General features: G+C 39.2%; 1 protein-coding gene and 1 long non-coding RNA gene across 2 annotated transcripts in view; one reads left to right on the forward strand and one right to left on the reverse strand.

Annotated features, from left to right (window-relative positions):
- LOC126511512 (uncharacterized) overlaps window positions 1-22653 on the reverse strand; it is an 840891-nt gene that overhangs the window by 343320 nt on the left and 474918 nt on the right. The window lies entirely within an intron of this gene.
- Window positions 1604-22653, forward strand: part of Meox2 (mesenchyme homeobox 2) — a 54838-nt gene continuing 33788 nt past the window's right edge. Inside the window, exon 1 of the mRNA XM_050158668.1 lies at window positions 1604-2381. Coding sequence (XP_050014625.1) covers window positions 1868-2381 — 514 coding nt within the window. The 5' untranslated portion in view covers window positions 1604-1867. The remainder of the gene's footprint in view (window positions 2382-22653) is intronic.

Consider the following 22653-nt stretch of genomic DNA (forward strand, 5'->3'; position numbering starts at 1 on the left):
AATTCCTGATCAACCCCCACTCCACCGCATCTCTAAGAAGTGAAAAACAATTCGACTTTTCACACGGAAGTGAAGGTTTGTTTGGAAGTCGCCCTTCTGCAGAACCTCTTAAAATAAAGGGCAACCGACTAACGCCAGAAGGACAGGCCGAGCGAAGGGACACCCCTCCAAATTAATCAATACCTTTTCGTAATTTAAACCAGATGTCTAGTTCAGGTTGCTGTACTCATTAATCCCATTAGCAGTTTCAAAGACCTGGCCATCATCTTCTGGTCACCCAGACAATAAACATACGGCAGTTAAGCGTGGTGGCACACTCTAACACGGAAAGGGGTAGGGAGTACAGATGTCCTCAGGATACACACTTCCCAAACAGGATCGGACTTTCCGACTTCCCGACTTTCTGTCCCCAAAGCTTGCCGTGGGTAAATGACAAGACCCCCAGTAGACCCCGTAGGGCCAAGCAATGGGCGCTGTCAAATCCCAGCCCTGGCTCTCACAACTCACCGGTGGCAAGCTGTGTAGTTCATTTCCAGGAGCAGGCTGTGAGCTGGGGGAACTGAACCGTCCCAGCAGAGTGAATTGGGGAATATTAAGAGTGGTGTCTGCTTCAACAGGAAAGCGATGAGGGAGAGGGTGCCTTTCTGGAAAGGTACCAGGGGTCTGCGAAGTGGCTTCTGAAAGGTTACTAGGAGGGGGTGAGGCTGGGAGTTATACGTTTTATTTGACATTGCTTCAGATTATTCCTGACCCAGGAAAACTTTTTGGCGAGAGACCGGTTAGGGGATTGAGCAAGCAGGACCAGTAAAAAGAGGTGGGAGGAGGGTAGGAAAAGGGAGGAAAGGGACACCAGTTGGAGTGGCATAGGGTGATGCCAGGGCGTCAGTATCTGCATCTATCTCTGCTTCAGGCTTTCCATCCACTCGTTTACTGGGTATCTCTCTTTTCCGCACTGAGAACAGCTCTGTGCTATCACTGGTGCACAGCAAAGAAACCTCCAACTTGGCGTCTGTTTTTTAACAGCCCATCCCCACACACTTACAAGGGAAAACCGTGATGCGCCCCTGGGTGCGAAAACTCCAAGTGTCAGTTTGAAAATCTAGACTACTTGAGCTCTTTCCCTTCTTTTTAAACTCTTATAAGTTCTCTGTGGTTGCATGGTCAGCGAGCAGTAGTCCTGGAGCGCCTGCAGGTGACTCCCAGCCCTACCCCCACCAAGCGCTGACAAAGCTCGGTTCTAAGCACAATGAATCACCCAGGGACTCAGAAACACTGAATCCTGGCTTAGCAAGACCTACAGTGGCTACGTGCCTGGCCATTGGGAGCCTAGTGACAGATTGCCAGGGCCCTATAGACTGAGGTTCTGGGCGCTCCACAGGCTGTCCTGGAAGCTACCAGTATAGGGCGGGCATGAAGCAGCCGCTCCTGTCTTGCCAGCATTTGGGAACTAGAAATGAGAGAGCCTGGTGGCGCTGACTGAGCGGGAGTTTTGGAGGGAGTTTGCATGTGGTCAGCTCTGGGCTCCTAAGCCAGCCCCCAGCTCACATTACACTCTATTTATAGCCTCTCAGAGCCATTTCCCCCTGAATGCAGTTCTCTGGGACCACCTTCTTTTGGCTTCCACCTCTCCCACACTTGACATCTGAGCAGCTGCGAGGGAAGCTCCTCCAGGTCCCAGTGTTTATATGTGCAGGAGACTGGCCGCTAAGGCTCAGGACTGGGATTAGCCGGCTCTGCTCAAACGCGCGGCTTTTAGGGAGTGTGTGTTGGAGAGAAAGTTCTAAGATTTCCAGTGAAAAGTGACAGAGCTTGGTGGCCTTTGGGACCATCGTGAAGTCTTCTGCCTGGAAGTCCAGACTTGCATGCCATGGAACACCCCCTCTTTGGCTGCTTGCGCAGCCCCCACGCCACAGCGCAAGGCTTGCACCCCTTCTCGCAGTCTTCTCTGGCCCTCCATGGAAGATCTGACCACATGTCCTACCCCGAACTCTCCACTTCTTCCTCGTCTTGCATAATCGCGGGATACCCCAACGAGGAGAGCATGTTTGCCAGCCAGCATCACAGGGGGCACCACCACCACCACCATCACCACCATCACCACCACCAGCAGCAGCAACACCAGGCTCTGCAGAGCAACTGGCACCTCCCGCAGATGTCCTCCCCGCCGAGCGCGGCCAGGCACAGCCTGTGCCTGCAGCCGGACTCCGGAGGGCCTCCGGAACTGGGGAGCAGCCCTCCGGTCCTGTGTTCCAACTCATCCAGCCTGGGTTCCAGCACCCCGACCGGGGCCGCGTGCGCACCAGGGGACTATGGCCGCCAAGCGCTGTCACCCGCGGAGGTGGAAAAGAGAAGTGGCAGCAAGAGGAAAAGCGACAGCTCAGGTGAGTGCGGGCAGCTGACCCCCAGGGAGACTGTTCCCTGGGTTGGGAAGGGGCAGGGAGGTGCGGAAAGGTAATAGCAGACAACCAAGGAACCCCTAGGGTTCCAGGCTAGGTGGCCCAATCTGTTCTTGCAGCTCTGGCCCTGTAATTTGGGAGCACGTGTTTCGCTGAGGTAATATCCATCCAGCCGTTCAAAGCCCTCTAAGATCCCAAACTAGTTTTCCAGAGGTGGCGAAAAAAGAGCGAGTGACAGTTTGCAAAATCGGTTAAGGAGCGTGGCGGCCGATGCTCGCTAGGGAGGGGTGTGAGTCTTGGGATGCTGCATCTGAGGGCGAGCGTGCGAGTGTGCGTGTGCGTGCGTGCGCTTCTCGTGGCTTTTCCCTTACAAACTCCCAACTCCGACAGCAATATTTTTCCCATCCTTAACTGGATTTCCAGATTATTGCGCAATATCGTGAGCTTTTACTGGGATTTTGACAAAATACTCAGAGACGGGGGTGGGGGGAGAGCTTGACTTTGTTTTAACGTTTTGCTCTCGGAGTTCCTTAAATAGCATCCTGCTTGAAACAACAATAATTGAAAAAAGCATTCTGTATTTCTGGCGGCAAGGGCATTATGTAGGAAACTAGAAGTATTTAAGGAATACATCTGAAAACTGTGGATCAAGAAATACGAATCTGAAGAAAGATCATTCTTAATAGATTAGAATCGCGTGTTGCTAACCTAGGAAAAAAAACAAACAAACAACACGAAACCCCTTGGACTTCTAAAGTGGAAACTAAAAGCCTTCCTTAGCTGCTTAGCGTCTGGAGATGCGCTGGAGAGCAGACAGCAGCTCTGACTGCGCTGGAAGAAGACGCCTTAGGGCGAGCTGGGGTGGATGAACTGAGCAGCTGCACTAGGAGTCTCCCAGTGGGTCCAGGGGGCCTGAAAGCTCAGTGCCTTGCGCTAGTCCAGAGAAACTGAAAGTTTCCAGGCCACACATCAAAGCCCCAAGCTGTGTTTCTCAGGATTAGGATGGTTCTCTTATTCTCCTTCTCCTCCGTTTGTTTAACTGAGTCTTTCTCTGTAGTTCCACCGGAACCTGGTGCATAATGTTGGAAGATATCGCTTAACTAATAAAATGTTTGCATATATTAATCTTTTCTATTAGTGGGAGTTGGAAACTGGAATTCTAGGCATTGGAAAGAATGGAAAAAACAGTGCTTTAAGCAATTTTGGCCAGGTGTGTGACAGTAACTGCTGTGTATTTTATATCATGTTAAAAGATGACTCTGGGGTGACCCTTCTTTCCCAGCCTCATAGTTGAAGCTTGATTTTCCAGGGCGAATTTTTAATGCTCCACAATGGTTAGCTATGTCCAAGAAAGTGTTTAGTGCTTATCACTAACTACTATATGAAATTCTAAGCTATTGCAAAGACTTCTATGAAGGCGTTCCCCAGGCTGGGCATTTATGGGCAGGAATGCTTGGACGGCCTCCGCAGGTTGGTAGCTACTTCAGCAAGAGCCACAAAACCCTACTCAGTTTTCCTCCCGCAAGGGGAAACCGTGGCCTGCTTCTTAGCTTGCCCAGCACCCTAAAAAATATGTCCGCACATGAAGGAACTTTTGTTTAGGCACAAGTTATTTTCTGTTGGGGAAACGGGAAGAGTGGGACTAAAAAATTTACTTCCTTAAGTTATTTTCATAAAAACTGACTTAAAATTGACTAATTTTTGTTCTCATCACCTCTGTCGGGGAATAAGCACACAGCAAGATGAAGCTTGTTTTCTTGTTGTGACTCTCAGTTTGGAAGATGGAAATAAGCAAACAGAATAAAAATTTGTGTCAACTCCATGATGCAGTATAGATTACAAGAACGGGAAGCACGGTCGTTAGCAAGGATATTGTTACCGGTGTCGACTTAGAACGAGTGTTTTCATGGACAGACCATCATTGGCAAACATCAGTTGTCCTGGTACACTTATTGGAAATACAATTTCTGTGTTCAGACTTGAAGTTAATATGGATTAGATCATAGGGAAACTTAACTCCAAGTCACCTATCTCCTATTTCAATTTATACAGCGAACATTCAGTTCAAGGTCGAGTCATTTCACACATTTGTACACAAAATGTGTAAACATTTTGACTTACCAGGTGGTAAAGCAGCATATAAAAGAGTTATAATACTTCTCTGTTATAAGTACATAAACCTTATTTGGCCCAGCTCATTTATTTCAACACAACTTCATAATTAATAACTGTCCAGTAATTTATATTGCACAATCTGAGAGTTGGGACTGTATTAGATAAATATTACATAGTGCAAAGTAGCAACAATTTATATAGTCAGGCATCTAACAATCATTGTGTATTTACAGTTGAGCTATATGCAGTGTTTTACTCTGGTAGTGTTGGAACCATGTCTCCACATACCTGTTGCTAGTGAATGTATGATAACTATATTAATTTCTAATAGAAATTTAAATACCAGAAAATAGTGTTAAATGATGAAATTGTGTATAAGTCTTACATTTGTATCCATAGTAAAATAATGCAACAATGTCAATATATAACACTGTCCAGTATTTTTGTTCTGAAAACAAGTATGAATGCACACTTACATAAACCCCAAAGCTTACCAATATAAAAGTAAATGTTTATAGACTTTAATTCTCCATTATTTAATTTAAAAATTAAAATTAATCAATTTTAATATAAAGTTATGACATGGTCATTACACATCCTAAACCTTTTTGTAACTTTGAACCACCTACAATTTCCAGTAATGTTAGTAAAGCCAGCATCTGCCCGCCCTTCAAATGAGCTCTTAAAGTTCGAAACTTTACAGTTGTGCTTAAAAGAATCAGTACAAAGCAGGTGATTTGGAGAAATGACTATAAATACTGTGAACTTCTTGGCTTCAATTATACCAGGCGATACGGTAGTAAGCAGAAATTCCTCAATTTAGTTAATCTAACCAGTTTTTATGCAGCTAGTATATACCATTAATGTTTGCATACTCTTGGTTTAACAAAGATAAACACATCTTTTATTTTCAGTCATAATTTTATCAATATTCATTTCAAAGATGTAATGAGTAATTTGGGGAGGTAGATTTTAATAGGTTTTGAAATATATTAGATTTTTTAAGAACACCAATTGCTATTATAACACAAAATGTTTAGTTACAAACTATATGAATCTCTGTGTGTGGCTATACAGAATGAAAAGAACGGTCTCTAATATCAAGATAACCTGAGAACAATGCTACTTACCCCTACTTCTGCCATTGTGGTGTGATATTTCCTGGATATTCCAATAATCCTGCTTTCTGAAAAGAAAACAAACGACTCTGTTTTTCATTTCTGTGTTACTGGATCATATTTTTTTTTTGCATTTTCTTTAGGATAAAATACAATCTTTAGGATCTTGGATACCCAGGAGAATTTTAAACAGTTTAAATGTCTCCAAACTCTAATATATAAAACGGCATGGTGGAACTTTCTAGAGTGTTAATTTTAGATGAGACCATCCTGAAATGGGGACCTGATTTTGAAAGGCAAATGCAGGCACCGTTGACCTAAGTGAGTAAGTCTCTGTATCAGATCAGGAGCCTTCCAATTCGAGTGCTTTAAGACTGAAAGTGAGCAGAGAAGAAGCATGAGAGCAGAGATGGGATTGATTTCAGTTCCCTGCAGATCTGTTTACTTATTTATTTTTTGTTGATTTTCAAAGAGATCCGTCAAGAAGAGAAATGGTGACAATTTCACCGCCAGTAAATCCTGATACTATACAAGTAAACATTTATATTTTTATAGTAATTGTCAGTTAAAACCACTATGTTGATACCCTGTTGGCATATTACTAACAGAAAAAGGCAAAAAATAATATCATCATATACGTTTCCCTTCATCCTGGTCCTGAAGAGTGTAATTTATATTTATGATAAGGCATAATCACACTCATATATGAATTTCAAGTGAAAACTAAATAGAAAATAGGCCAATATTTTGTCATACCTGAGGAAATTTGGAAGACAAATATGTATGTAATGGAAGATAACCTTGTTCGTTTGAGAGATGTCAGTCTATGAACGAACAGCTGAACGAACATAATTTTAGACTTTTATTTCAGATAAAAAGTAATTATATTAACTTGAATCTAAATCTAATTAGATTTGGACTACATTGCCTCTCTAAATTTAAATATCCAATTTTAGAAAGCATAATTTCTGCATTGTTGTACGTTTCAAATATCTATGTTTGATTAATGACTGGGTGTGTACATCATTGTATTGGAAAATAAATTATGAATAAGAGTGCTTGACATTTTCTGGGGGTAATATTTGTAATTTATGTCTCTCTTTCAAATTGTTTATAGTTCAAATTTTCAACTTCCTTCACATCCCCTGATTTGTCCTCATAGTTTCTATAATAATAAGATACTTTTTGAGGAAAAATTATCATGAAATGATCAGATATAACTCCATTCCTCGTTGATTGTAATCATAACATCAATAGTGTCAGTTCTTAGCTGGCCACTTAAATTGCATTTCTGTGGGTATTATGGTATCATAATACATGGTATTATGAACTGACTCAAGTCACTAAAACTATTTTTAAGAAAAGACAAACAAAGAGAGAGAAATAAACACAGACCACAATGGTAGTCCTCAAGTTTTCAAGAATTCAAAATAAGAAAGTTTTTTTTTTCTGTCACCTCTTTATGCGATGTTACATCTTGTTTGTATATTTCAGTTGTTAATATAGTTTTGAGTTAACAATACTCATGTTTAAAGTATATAGACAATGGAGCACTGAGGTTTTCACCGTTATGGTCATACACTTCTCACGGATGCTGCTTTGAGTAACTGTATTGAACTGAAGCCCTCAAGCAAGGGCATTGCAGCACACAGTTTTCAGCAAAACCCGTCCTTACTAAACCCCAGTCCTCAGGGAGGCTCAGAGGCCATCATTGCGGGATATTTCACTCTATGCGGCAGAATGGTTCCAGAGGTCCTAGGCTTTAGTGCGTATCCCAGGCATTACCTGTTTGAAGACAGAATAAATCTGGTGTCAAAATAACCAAAACCAACTAAACAAAAAAGATCCTCCTGCTTTGCTTTTGTTCTAAAAGCATAAAGCATTTGTTTGCCCTTTTAGAAAACTGCACTGCTATTCAGTATGTAAATGCTTAAGAAGCGTTCCCTGCCTCGTTGCGTGTGTGCTGTATGTAACATGATGTGTAGAGGGAGCCCACGTGTCACCATGTGCACGTCGGGATCAGAGGACAACTTTGCCATCCCTTCTCTTCTGCGTTTATGTGCGATTAAGCTGAGGTCACCAGGCTTACACGACAAGCTTCATTGCTGGCTGGACTGTATTGGTGGCTGAACCTTGCAAGTCTTAAGAACCAATACATAGCATGTCTATTGATCCTATATTCAAAACTCAGACATTGTTTTTATATTTGAGAATATTTTAATGCAAGACTTTTGGACAAATGCATTATTAAATTAACAGAAAATTATGTGGTATGCATATACATTTGTCTTTGATTAGATTAACTAATAGATTATTAGTTTACTTGTATAGTCAACAATTAAAATCCTTAATTGAGAGTATTATTTATGAATTATTTATAATTATTCCATTATTTGTAAATGCCCTTGTATTATATGCTTTTAATTTCTATGTAAGTACATTTCTAAATTTGTACTTCACTTTCTATAAACTGTACACTATATATTGGCTTTTTTGCATTGTTTATAAAATATTTTATAGATATACTGTTTTGTTATATCTATATGTGAGCTAGAATTACCAGGCAAAATTCTTGTTGTTACTATACATTTTGACAAAAGATTTGTGTGAAGGAAAGAGCTCTAAAAAATAACTTTTTTGTTTTATTTATTCTAGCCATATTATAAGATTAATAAATCATTTTAATAAATATATATTGCTATATCACTTTAAAAAGTTAATTATTCTAAGATATTTGTAAATGATGGAGACTTAACATTTAAATTTTTGGAATTTTTACATTAGCTGAAAAATGTAACATGTTTGTTAGACCCATAGTTCTAAAACTGTTCATTTATTAAAGTTTTAATGAAAAAATGCTGCTTTCACACTTTTCATGAAATCAGTTTGTTTTAATTATCTTTAAATACCATAGCATTAGGGTTTCTAGATTTTTAAGATGCTTTAAACTTGCCAATTAAACCTTGTATAGGTTGCACTGATTAAAATTATGAGTATGAAATGTTTAATTTTGTGTGGTATTGAGATTGATAGGGTCTAGTTTTCATAGATGTTATTTTAGTAGAAAGCCCAGCTGTTAAGGAAGAGGGTTCTGGGTTAGGTAAAATGTTGCAGCCCCATTTAAACAATATTAGAGTTTATACTGAGTCTTGTAGATAAGTATGCATATTAATAGCAAGGCAATTCAAAATGAAATTTCTCAATGATAGTAAGCACGAGTTATCATTTCTGCACTAAAGGCTGTAATATGTTAAATGTTTTAATGTTGAATAAAACATTAAGCTTGCTGCATGCCCAGCTGTGTGGAGACTCCAGCAGGCTGGAACTGGTAATCAATGATAGTCAGGAGAATCCGACCTGCCAAGTCCCCTGCCGTGTTTGTTGTCTTTCCTTTCTCTCTTTCCCTAGCTCATTATTCTCTACCCACTTCAAGAGCTTTCCATAGCACTGCAAGGGGGAAGAAATCAGAGCTACCTTACATGATCGAGAGCTGGAAAATAAGTAAGATGAAGTCACCTCACTGGTTTGGAGGAGACAGGCAAACAGGACTGTCCGACTTAAGTTGGCAGGTGTCAGTTGAGCTTTACAAGCCTAGATTTTAGTTTTTGAAAACATAGCCGTAAAGCTCAGCCAGAAATGACACCCAAACGCACTTACTGCCGCAATGTTGTAGTTGCTTGCAAATGCAGAGGTAAAACGTACACAGTGTCTGCAGAACCGCTTCTTGCGCTGTCTGGACTGCACAGGGAACATTGGTGTCATAATTCTCAGCTGCCTGTAAAACAGCAAACAAAACAGAGGTGTATTCCTAATAAGTGGAAGCAAGGACAACGGGTGCGGTCTCTTATCAAATGAATGCAAAGAATACTCCACAAAGCATTCATTTTAGTAGCTAAGCAATAAACCTCAGAAAAATTGATTTGTTCCATCCAAACCTCTAGGCACTAAGTGAGTAAACTTTGCTGTGATTTTTGTAAAACATCAGTGAGTTGGCAAATGATCCTCATATTGCAAGACTTTTGGAAACGGCTTTCTGACAGAGTATATTGATATCAAGAGGTATCTTTCCTTATTTAATATTTTTCAAAAGTAAAACAAGCTCTCAGTATGTTTACTGCCTTCAACAATTAAAATCTCCCCAACCATAAGCTGTGTTTACACGAGAGGGTTTTTTTTCTCATTGAAAATGTAAACGAGTCTGGCTGTATTAAACGCGGCAGAATGTAGATGTAAACGATTGAGACAGACTGAAATGCCAGGAGAGCCAGAGTTCAGGCGTCCACGCCTGGAGCCTGCTGCTGCCCACATTTCCAGAGTTACCGCTTTGTGAACATCCACATCCAAAGTTTAGAAAATTATAGATGCTTGTTCTTCTAGGACAGTTGGGTTTTAGCAAGTGGAGCTTTGTCCAACTCACTCTAGGAGACATCCATGCTTGGGGAAGTATAAAGAAGTGATAATGCTGTTTCCTGTGTTTGCAGACATAGTCAGCAGTTAATAAATCACAAGTGACTTGTCCTAGTCTTTTCTCAGCATATCAGACAAGGAAGGGGGTGGCACTGGCACACTCCAGAGGCGGATCTGTTGATAATTCGCTGATGAGTGGTATGTAACATGGAAAGCAGGGAGGCAATAGGAAAGGAAGAATCACCAGGGTCTGGTTGCAATGAGGCCCCAAAAGGCTGCTCTAACCTCATATGACAAATCAGAAGCCTTCGCTGAAGGACAATCTCAGCCTCAGGGTGGAGGCCTCCTGTAAAGGCTGAGATCTCCTGTGGGTGCCCATCCCCAAGTTTTACACCATGTCCTAGACATGCTGCTCAAAGCTAGAGATACTGATGTGTTCAAGCACAGGGGCCTTGCGGATAAAAAGACTCCTGCAAAGAGCATGGAGAGGGGACTCAAGGTGCACACAGGTAAAGCAAACTCCTTTACTGGTGTACTAGACGACTGTGGGCAGAAATATAACCCCGCTGTGCCCTACTTCCCTGGAAATGAGCTGAATGAGCATGCACGAAGCAGCAATGTCTAGTTCTTTAAGTAGTACTCACTATTTTATTATCTAGGAAAAGGACAGTCACATTGTGGGTTTGCATCCTGTGCCCACAACCCATTATGACACCTATTTTCATTTATTATAGACATCGGATTACTAAGCATTGCTAGCCCACGTGATTACTACAAACTGGAAACAGTCTGCTCAGTCTCTAGAATAACTTGAGTGGCATCTTCCTGAAATATAAGACAGATTTTGTCAGGCTATGCAGGAACTTCTCATTCTGCAACTTCAACTGCTTACCTCCTGTTCTTGGATATCTCCTGCTGCTTTTAGTAAACCTGTTTCCAATAATGTTATAATACTGGAAAAAAAACAAAGAATAAAGTTTTACACAAATGCACACACAGGCACACACTCACACGTGTACACACACACACACACACAGCAATGAAATTTCTACTTTCAGTTAGCAGGGAGGAAGGATAGTACATTTTCACCCTGTCTTATTTGGCTTACTGCAGGGCTGTAGCTCTTTTATTTTCCTTTTCTATTCCGTTTAAGTGCTAATGAATAGTGATCATGAAATAAAAGCACCACCGAAAACATATCTCACACCACATTCAGATAAGTTTTGTTTGGTGCCAATTTCTTTGTTTAAAAAAAATAGTTCATTTTTCATTTTTTTTCTCCTTGTGTATAGTTATGTTCCTGAGAAATACGGCTCAGGTAAAGACCACACAGGACAACCGAACTCCCTGAAATGTTAAGTTCTGAACATTTAACATTTAACCCTCTAAAAACAGATAAAGCTACGCACACTCTATCTAATTTATTTCATCTCTGAAACCCACATTTCAATGTGGAAAATTCAGAAACACTTCATAGAAAGATTTTTATGTTCCTATAGATGATGGTCTTCAGCACTTAGTTTTGAATAACGACAGCATTAAATCTGCATATTATAAAATATACTATTAAAATCTCAATGAAGAATTAATTTCTTTCAAAGTTCTCATATTCCCAACTGTGTAATTGCTGGAAAGTGACTTTCTGTAATGAGTGCTTCCTCCTTAGCTTCCCGCAGAACATGGAAGTAGCGAGGGAAGTAACTAAATCCTCCATGATTTAGCAATAGCAAGAAAGCCCTGGTTGCATCGAACATTTCATCCACCCTGATTTCAGAGATGGATTGGATTCTCCGTTTACTTGGTGCATTATAAACTCCAACTGTTAAACAGTTCACTGAGCTCTGGACTACGGTGCTCAGAGGGACTCAAGTCAGGACCCAGCTCTGAAAGGGCTTTCCTTAGGTAATGATGGGCTGTGCCCAGGAAACTTCGCTCACATTTGACCTTTGCCCTAGTGATGGGCAGATGATTTGCAAAGCCCAGCTTCAGCCTCGAGCCCTTACAAGGAAAATCTCAAACTCAAACCTTAAGTACTTAGACTCCCAGTAAAAATAATTTTCACCATCAGTTAACAGAAGGTAATTTGGTCAAACACTCTCCTTAGGTGAGAATAGATTTTCTCTGAACTTCACAAACATCTTGGTTACTTTTTTATCCTCCTTTTGTGAATATAGATACTGGTAAACTGTCTTAGCTTGATTTTGTAGCTATGTATTTCCTCACAGTAAGAAAAGAATTGTAATGATTTTTGACACCTCACACAATATAACTCAGCATGCTATATTTCAAACACATGTCATGTACAGGTGGGCCACTGCAAATATTAGATATTTACAGTCATTTGTGTAACCACTTCAGATTTGAAAAACAATTTCCTGTTTTGAAATTTTAAGTAATTTTTAAATTCTGTTTTACTATACTGCAAAAAATGCTTTATTGTATGCCTTCTCTAGTCTATCGCCTTCCTTTTCTTTCTACCTATATTGATTTTAGAATTAGCCACAATCTCTAAAACCAGTGCCAACTGTCCATTGTATCTGTTCTAACAGGAAATGGTTTCCTTGGTCCCTTTTTGTCTTGTTCTCACCTATCTCCTCAAAAACACTGGGTTCACCTATTCTTTTGAATACAGTCAAACTACAGCCTCGGAACTACAGCAACACTGACCTCTCTGGCTTATTTGAGTCTTTAATTCTCTTAAGACACAGATTTAGTAGAAAAATAGGAGTAATTTTCCCTTGGATTCTTTTTCAATTTCTTGTCTAAATAGAGCCAATTTCAAAAAAACACAAAATGTTCACTTCTATTTGCACGTGTGTGTGTGTGTGTGTGTGCATGCCTCTGTGTGTGTATGCATGTCTGTGTGTGTGTGGTGCTAGGAATCAAAAGCATGCCTCTCCTCTCAATGAAGTCAAGTGCTCTACCATCTTGCTACACCTTCAAAAGTTAAGCCTTAGTTATTAAGAGTGACTTCCGTGTGGTGATCTCAGCTGCTGCCCTTGTCTTGCTCACCAGATGTGTGATTTGTGCACTGTCAGTGTTTCAAAACGCACAGATGGACCAAAAGCACCATCAGTCTTTGTACCTGTTTCGGGTTTAACTTAGTTATTTGCTGGAGATTTCCTGGAGTAAATATTCTATGAGCAGGCATTCAATATCTATAGCATACAGGGATATTTTAACTCTATTAGTGTTCCTCTGCTTGGAATTTTGTATGAACTTGCGATAATTCTACACTTACAATATACGTATTCAGTTATCAGCCTTGACACATAGAAAGAATAATGTCTCTCATAGATATATTACTTTGTATGTACTAAGTTTTGCGTGTAATCAAATTTTCTTTAAAGTCCCATGTACACATTTATTTAGGAGAGAACTCAAAATACATTTCACATAAAATTATATCATAAGTCCTTGGAACATAATTCTAAAAACTAGTGTCTATTTAGTGATTATATTTAGAATATGCAACAATAATAAAGAAGAGGCCACACATTTGAGAGGTAGTGGCAGGGTACATGAAGAGATCTACAGGGAGGGACGGAGTGGAAATGGCGGATTTAAATACAGTACTCACATGTCAAATAAAATGATAAAGAAGTAGTGATGGTGTGCAGTGCACAAACTAATACATGACCGCAATCACGGTTTGTCATTCAGCCACAATTTGGTGAAGAGAAAATTAGCAATAAGACTACTTACAGCAAGCAAGTCAGAATTTATTCTGTAGAAAACTAAAACTCAGCGCACCATACATTACATTTCTGGCTATGGGTTTTGTTTTGTTTTTGTTTTAATTCTATTCTCCATGACACATATACTAACATTATCTCCTTCCTTTAATTAATAATGAAAGGTAAAAATCAAATCTTCACACTACATGAGTATAGCACAAGATTCTTAAAATTACATTTATTTATCTATGTATTTATTTGGAGTGTGTATGTGTGTGTGTGTGTGTGTCTGTGTGTGTGTGCACTGCACACCCATGTGTGTCATGACTGGAACAGCGTTCAGAGATCGGCTCCCTCCTTCCACCACGTCTGTCTCCGGGATCACACCTAGGATGTCAAACTAGGCAGCAAGTGACTCTGCCGTACACACACCCTCCCTTGGCTCTGTGGCACTGCTTTAACTATGCCTATAGCTTTCAACACTGGTGTCATAGTGCAATGAGAATGGACTTCATAGAAATGCTGACCTCCTCCTAGCATGATCCAGATGAAGTAGAGGTGGCCCTTGCTGCATTGATTATTGGAATTCACAGCAGTAAAGGAACAGAGAATGGAAAGATGAGCCTTCACAATCCGTATTTTCAATATTCACCAGCGCACGACATGAGGAACTTTCTTTATGCCATTTTCCTTTCCACTGCATGCTATCAATGGTTTTCAGACAAAGCTTATTGTTTCAGCAGGACATTGATATTTTTCAAAATGTTCTGAGGTGTTTCGGTAACATGCAGCTGTCAGATTGAGTTTCAGGTTCCTTCACTAGGAAGGAGTTTAGGTTTAGTTTGTAAACTTTGACGACACCCCGTGACTGCTAGACCATAGAACCCAGTTTTTATGAGCATTGCACTTCCCTAAGCCAAGAGAGTCTAACTGCACTCTCATTGTTATTAAACGTGGGTAAGTGACGCCCCCTCCCCTGCCATCAAAGAAGGGTTTGCTTTGTTTTGTTTTGTTTTTGAGACAGGGTTTCATAGGAACTTTAGAGCCTGTCTCAAAACTAGCTCTTCTAAATCAGGCTGACCTTGAACTCACAGAGATCCACCTGGCTCTGCCTCCCACTTGTTGAGATTAAAGACTGCAATCAGTATACAAAGCCTTACCTAGTAGAAATGCAGAGAATAATTGAGTGTGGGCTTGCCTCTCCAAGCAATACATTTACAACACATCCTTACACCTGGGGCACAGAGAACATCATGGCAGAAAGGACAGGGAAGAGACATTGAATCTGGGAAACCTTGGAGATAGGAGTGGATGTGAATATGATCAACATACGTTGTATAAAAATTATCAAAGAAATAATAAAGCATATTATTCTTTTAAAGTTCCCTGGAGGTTCCAGTGTTTGGCCAGTGTTGAGAACTACCTATCCAGTGCGTCAGTGTCAAAAAAGAAAAGTTCTGCACACCATCCTTTCAGCATGTGGAAGGCCATGGTAAACATGGTTTATCAATATAGTCCAAAAGATTCTCTAGAAATAATTGCAAATATGCACTAATCCCTAACAGCAAGCTATGTAGTAGAGTAGCAACTGGCTGCCTGTGACTATTCAATTGTAAGTTACGTAAGATAAAAAAATTCAACTGATAGATTCAAATTCAAGCATTCAGTTCTCACCTGTGGCTGCTTACTAATGAGCTGGGCAGGGCAGGTACAGAATCCATCAGAAAGGTCGAGCCAAGCTTAACATTTAGTTGGTGAAGAGGCAATGAGAATGTGAACCTCCGAACAATGAAAGAAATTATGAGAAATCTAATACTACAAGAAGATTAAACACATCTGCACTGTATGACACTGCTGGGTGGTGGTAGAACACAGCTTTAATCCCAGCACTTGGGAGGCAGAGGCAGGCGGATCTCTGTGAGCTTAATTAAGGTCAGCCTGGTCTATAAGAGCTAGTTCGCCCCAAAAATACATCTGACAGTAAGATATATAAAAAAAATACTGACTGCTTTCCTGAAAGACTTTTGTAGAAATATTTATTTTGTCAATCAACTATTGATTGAAATAAAATATATTTGTGGCATCTTAACGTTTACTAGTTGAGTGATAAATATATATATGTATATTTAGTTTATATATATGTACATATATACATAGACACCTAGGACTTGGGCAGTTATCAGAATAAACACATAGTAATTGATATTAAATCTTTAAATAATAAATATGCAATCAAAATGAAAAATAAACACATCGCAACAATGGGCCTGACTATAAACCTTATAGTTTTGGAAGTGGAGAATAAAATAATAAAAGCATATTAAAAATGTAAGGTCAACTAGGGAGATTCTTTTAGGCCTCTAGAGGGAAGGGGAGGAGAACATTTTTCTGGGAAAGGGTGGGGAGCATGCCAGGAACGAGGCTAGATTTTCCAGGGAGAAAGCATGAAAACTTAACAAAATCAGACAGTGGCAATTAATGACAGAGCATTATTAACTGTAAAAATCTCTCAAAAGATGCCATCATTGGTCAACTTTGGTCTGGATTACAAAACTGCAGGTCAGGTAGCTATAAAGAAGCAGAAGTGGCGAAGGGAGTGTTTTCACTTTTTATATTTTTCTTTTGAGACAGACATTAAGGGTAGCTTGTTCATTTTGGCATGAGGAGGCAGCGGCTGTAGGCAAGAGTGAACTATGGGAATTCCACGTCTATACTGTGAGGCATCTGGGCTGTGGCCACACATTACTCAATAAACTGCCATAGCCACAGAGCTCCGTGCCAGTGGGGAACAGGCTGCTCATCAGAGAAGGCATTTATTAATAGAGGACAATTGGGAATTAACTGAGGATTGAACCGCTAACAATCTGTGGTATAAAAGATGATCTTAATATTATATATTTGTAAAAAATTCCAGGGTACATTCATGTTAGACACACTGATGTCTTGAAAGTATTCATCAAAACACAGAAAGAAGATGTTGATGACAACATTCAATCAGGATATTTTAAAGGACACAGAAAGCATGATACATATGTGAACACACACATACACACTCACACTCACACACTGTCAAATCAGATATCATCTTTATAAAGCTTCTTTTGGAAGAGAGTAAGTCCAGACCAAATATAATTTGCAATAAAGTTTTATTGGCAGTGAAGGATAGGGGAACATTTTACTGGTTTACAGTGACTGAAATTTATGAGTTCCTTCTTTTGCTGAGACTTCACTCAAGTTATTGGTAGCTCTCATCAACCAAATGTGGGAATGTGATAATCTGTTTTGGATCAATACATTTATTTTTATTCCCAATTTTTAATGGCTTATTGCTTTTTCCGTAGACTCAATTAAACATAGGTAAGATAATATAATTTTAAAAAGATACCCTTAGGAGCACAGTCATGAAACATCTCTATCAAGGACTGGAAAGGGCAATCGTGAATGAAGTAATTTAAGTGCCTGCCTACACAGAATATAAATGGATAATTTCCACATTGAATCACTTGCCTTGAAAATTCTGGACACACAAAAAAAAAAACAAATGAAACCAACAGGAAATTTAAATATGTTATTCAAAAAGGCTGGGATGAAATGGATTCGTAATTTAACTATGTCCTAAAGAGGTACTGAGCTAGTAAGCGTTCACCCAGCACAGCAGCCACAAGTAAAATATTATTAAAGGATTTCCTTATAAAATGGTTGTGTTATTCAATGGACAGATGTAAACACTTTCCCACATTTTCCTCTGTTTCTCCAGATATTTTGAGTTTTATTATTTTAAACCTTATAATTGAAGCACTTTATTTTGAATTGCCTTTTAACCTTAGGGAGTGGCATTAGTACTTAGGATCAGAATTGGATTACTTAGCAATTCAGTTGAGAAGGTTATTTTAAGGGATGGTCATTAGGATCCTATCATAGCTCGTCTCAGTCCAGCCAACACCTCTGCAATGGCTGCTTCCTTAGGCTTGCTGTTCCCTAGGGACAGTGATTCCAGTATGAATATCTGCTCCTTCACACTGCAGAGGGTACACTGAGACTGATAAACACCCCACATGCTCCTGGGGATGGATACAGGAGCAAGGGCTGCACTGATGGCGATAAATAACCCACTACAGATGTTCAAATCTTCATAGAATATAAGACTTCAGAAAAAAAAAGATATACCTGTCAATTACTCTCATCCTTTCCTACATTTTAGTAACATGTATTCATATGTATGACAATTCACAAGTCCTGGCCTATGACTCTGTTATATAATAATTTCAAATGTAGGTATGATTTTGAATCCCACAACTATGCATGAAGTCTGTTTCTAGGGAATTATCGTTAATGTTCTTAATTCTTCCGTTGTACAATGCACCAAACTTTTGCAGGAGTCATCGAGAAAAAAAGGAAATATATTCAAAATTCAAATGTTATTCTAATTCAAAATGTTATTCTACAAGTATATAGTGCTCAGTAGTAGAGAGCTTGACCTCTATGTGCTAGGCCTGTAGTTTTGTCTTCAGCAAAGTAAAATAAAAACGTTGGAAAAGCCTTTGAAACCAAAGTTATTCGTGTTGTCTTAAGGATGAGAAAATTGAGGCTCGGAGTGTCAGCCTTGAGAACAGTGTATAAAAGTGCCATTGTTCTTCAGATCCATTCCATGGCTTTCTAAATATAATTTACTCTCTAAAGTTATGTTCGTTTGTTTATGAAGATACCAAATGCCTAAACCTTTACTTTTAGAGATGATTAACCTCCTGTGGGCTGTGCTAATGTATGGATCTGTTCTCCTAGACCCTTCCTGCTAGGATTCAGGTGTCAGTTTATTGATGTGGAAACACAGGAAGGAGCAGTTTGACAGAATTTTCTTTATTTTAAACTAGTTCTGGAAGTAATGGGTTTTATTGACAAGGCATTACTGTCCTTTCTGTATGAAATCGTCTCCTTAGTAAAAAGTGATCAGCTATTCCAGAGCAGATGGAAATGTGGACCTTTCTGGGATTTATGTCTAGTCTTAAAGGGTTACAAACATATCATCCATGACTAACATATAATACAAATATATAATACTTACCTTTGTGAACATTCTTCATAACCTGGAATATGGAGGGGTGTTTCCGCTGGGCTCTCAATAATGTCAGCTCCCCTACATAAATCCTGTTATTCATCATGCTTTTTAATATTGCCTTTATATTATTTCCAAAATGTATTTATTGTTACCAGTTCATGCAGTTTCTAATTTCCTAAATTGGGGTAACCCATTTTCTTTTCTTCAGGTATATGGGGGAAAACATGCATATTCAGAAAAGTGATCATATTGAATTGAATGGGTTTGATTTGCCAAAACACACATTATCTTGAACATTTAGAGTGCGGTTAGGGGGAAGCTTGAGCTGTAAGCGGAGCGCTTTGTATGATGTCCACTTAACCAATAAATCTGTCATCGCCGAATGGTCTCCGTTTCCTGTGAAACAAACAAATCACGTTTGAACCCTTTGAAACAGGAGACTTCCAGGAAAACAAAAGTCACTTTTGCTTCAACCTTGAAAATAAAAATTTTAGAAGTGGATATGAGATGCAAGAGGGGGCATAGTTGTGTCTCCACACCTGATATATAGTCGAGCAGACAGCATAAGGGCAGATATTCAAATAAACCTCAAACCTTGACTCACCAAAGTGTATGAGGAAGTCAAGATGGAAACTCACAGGGCAAAACTCTAAGAAGAAAGCTTGGTTTGTGAAAAACAGAGACTCTGAAGGGGACAGGAAGGAGTTTTCAATAAGTTCAAAAAGTGTCCCCTTATTGAATTTGCCATGGAATAACTTCATCTTTAAATTACTTAATATTATAATTTTATTGTTTTTGGAATTGGTGTTTATAGCCATAGCTGGCTTGGGAGTACTTCTGTAGCCTAGACTGGCCACATCTTTTGCATTTTTCTTTGGTCTAAATTCTAATTGATCTTCACTGAGAACATTAATTAGTGAGATCCACTCATTACTGAATAGTCAGGGGCAAGCACTTGGTTAATGGGGGTTTATTGGCTTGCAGTGTTGTATCCTCTTATTTGCTTGTGAATTTGCTCTCAGAACATTCTGGATTCATAATTTACTATGACTTTTCTTAATCAAAGAACCCCTTTAAAGTAAATACTTACATATTTTTATCTAGCATTTCACTAGTTAGATATACATCAGGACAAAACAAACCTTATAAGTCTGCTCATCAAGGAAAACTGAAAAGCGCATTAACTCTGAAGGAAATAGACTCCATATTGTGTTTTGTCTTTTACCATCTATTGTTGTTGCTATATGCTGGTATTGTAGTCCGAGTGCACACGTACCACAGCACGTGGAGCTTATTCTCTTTGCCCGCTCTGTGGGTTTAGGGATTGAATTCAAGTCTCTTGGATTTTTCTTTTAAGCCAAGTGTCTTTGTCCAATGAAGCATCTCACCAGTTCTTCAGATTAAATTTGGAAGTATTATTTTCAAGTACAGGGCTTCTGAAACGCAACCCATGTTCCAATAACTCATACGCATAATGGTAACACTCAGTGGAATCAGCAGGTTAAAGAGATAAATCAAAACGAGCTCCTGAAATTGGTGAGGCTGGGAAGGAATAGTGTTGTGCAGGATGGGGGAGGAACTGGAGGGAAGGGAATAGAGAAGACAGGCAATCTTCTGTGGGTTCTATTTGTTTTAATCATAATAGCAAAAAAACAAAAATAAATTTGCTTGATAAGTAAAAATTTTTATTTGAACTAAAATTTTTTTAGCTTAATAATTGCTAAGTGTCTACAAAGTGGATTTACAAAGAACAAAGGAATTATCTACTTTCTTTCTGCCAGCAGCTTAGAGGCTGCTATGAAGCTTGTTCCTAACCCTCACACTTCTTTGATGCTTTCTTCCTAAGTAACACTAGGCCTTCTATTCGAATGGCTCATACCATGCAATTGTTTCAGACTTCAAACTTTTTTTTTTTCAAAGATATAGACAGGAAAGTATCTTGTTAAATAGGTGACTGCCAGGAAGACATGTTTTATCCTCTAAACTCACATTTTTTTTAAAATATGACCACGTTGACCTGGATTTATAATCACAGCATTGAGCTGGCACAACTAGGCAGATTTTGTGGCTCACTGGCAAGCCATCCTAGCCTTCTTGGTTAGTTCTAGGCCAGTGGGAGATCCTGTCTCAAATAAACAAACAAACAAATAGTGGATAGCACCTGAGGAATGACAGCTGAGATTGTTTGTTTACATACACACAAAAACACCCACATGCACACACACAATAGATGTTTGGTAGATAGACAGTTAGATGGATAGATCAGTGTTAGAGCACTTTCTTAGCATGAAAAAGACCCTCAGTTTCATTCTCAATACTGTGAAAATAAATAAAAAAATATTTTATGTCTTTAAATATTATTTGTGTTGACTGACAAAAGCAGATTTGGCCATAAGATGGGTGTGTATTTTCAAGTATTGAATCTTCTTATTTATCATTTATTGGTTTTCTGAGTTGTGAGTGTTTCCAACAACTTGAAGTCTCGGAAGGTTGACATTCTCCCCGTCAGCTTGGGAAGTAGATGCAATGCACATGTGTGAGAACAAACACTACCCGAGTGTGTGTGAGACGTGAAATGTTTATATTCCTTAGTTCTCTGGTAAGACAGTCCAGGGCCTGTGACTTCTGGAGCTTCTGCCATTCTACATTGATAATGTCATAGAGTGAGCCAGAGCATGGAATATGCATTACTTGCTGAGCTATTGCTTTCTGTTACAGAAGTCTTCGCTGGTTTAAAAGATTTGAGCTTTTTAAATTTTTACATGCAAAGCATTCAGTTGTAAATCTTTTGCAGTGATTTCATTCTGTATAAATCTCTGGAAGAAATGCAAATAAATCACCCAGAGTGCTCTCAGTCACTGCAGTGTGGGTATGAAAGAGGATGTGGAAAAACTTGGAAGGAATGAAGGCCTGCTCCATTGTTCTAAGCCAAAAATATCAAAATCTGAGTTATAACCCTATGGAAACTGAAAGTCTGCTGATTCCTATAGGGTATTAAAATGCATTTCTCAACCTTGAAAAATTACATTGCTTGGAAATTACAAAATGTATCTAATTTTCCCAGCCTTTCTGTCTTCATTCCTGTATTTTAAATTTAATATCACTCAAAGGTTCTGATTTACCAGCACTCATTGTCAGACTTGGGAGCAAAACAGCTGGCATACGACAGAAGTTTGATCCATGAACTTTAAATTCTTATCGATGAGAATTTTAAAAATTTGTTTTTATTATCTTCAGTTGTGTGTGTTTGTGTCTGTGTACATTTGTGCCCATGTGTGTGCCCATAGGTGCCTGTGTGTGTATATGTGTGTGTGCCCATAGGTGCCTGTGTGTGTATATGTGTGTGTGCCCATAGGTGCCTGTGTGTGTATATGTGTGTGACTGTGTGTGTGTGTGTGTGTGTGTGTGTGAATCCACAGGTATGGATGCCTCTGTAGCTGGAGTTACTACTAGTAATGAACAACCATAAAAAGTTTGGAGGCGGAGTTGAAAATCAAACACAGGCCATTTGGAGCAGTCACACTTGTTCTTCACTGCTGAACTATCTCTCCAACATCCATAGAAAATGTTTTTTGCTATTTCTTTCTTTATATACTTATTTCCTTTAGTTTAGAAACCAGTGTTTGTGAAAACCACTAACACTCATACACATCTTTAAAGGATAGTACATATTATGCTATTAGAGCCTACTTTTCAGCAACTTTAAGAAGACTGAAATTAGAATTCCCTACACAATCATCATCCATTGCTTTTTTTTTTTTTGAAATGTTAACGGGAAGGCAGATAGACGTAGTTTTGATTTTCTAACCCAAAGCTTCTTAATCAACATCAGAAATGATCATCACCAGCCTTCTATAGTGAGCAGGGTAGGAAGAAGTAGCAGA

This window comes from Alexandromys fortis, unplaced genomic scaffold (genome assembly GCF_014885135.2).
Source record: "Alexandromys fortis isolate MF-2015 unplaced genomic scaffold, M_Fortis_MF-2015_v1.1 scaffold_101, whole genome shotgun sequence".
Classification (NCBI taxonomy): Eukaryota; Metazoa; Chordata; class Mammalia; order Rodentia; family Cricetidae; genus Alexandromys; species Alexandromys fortis.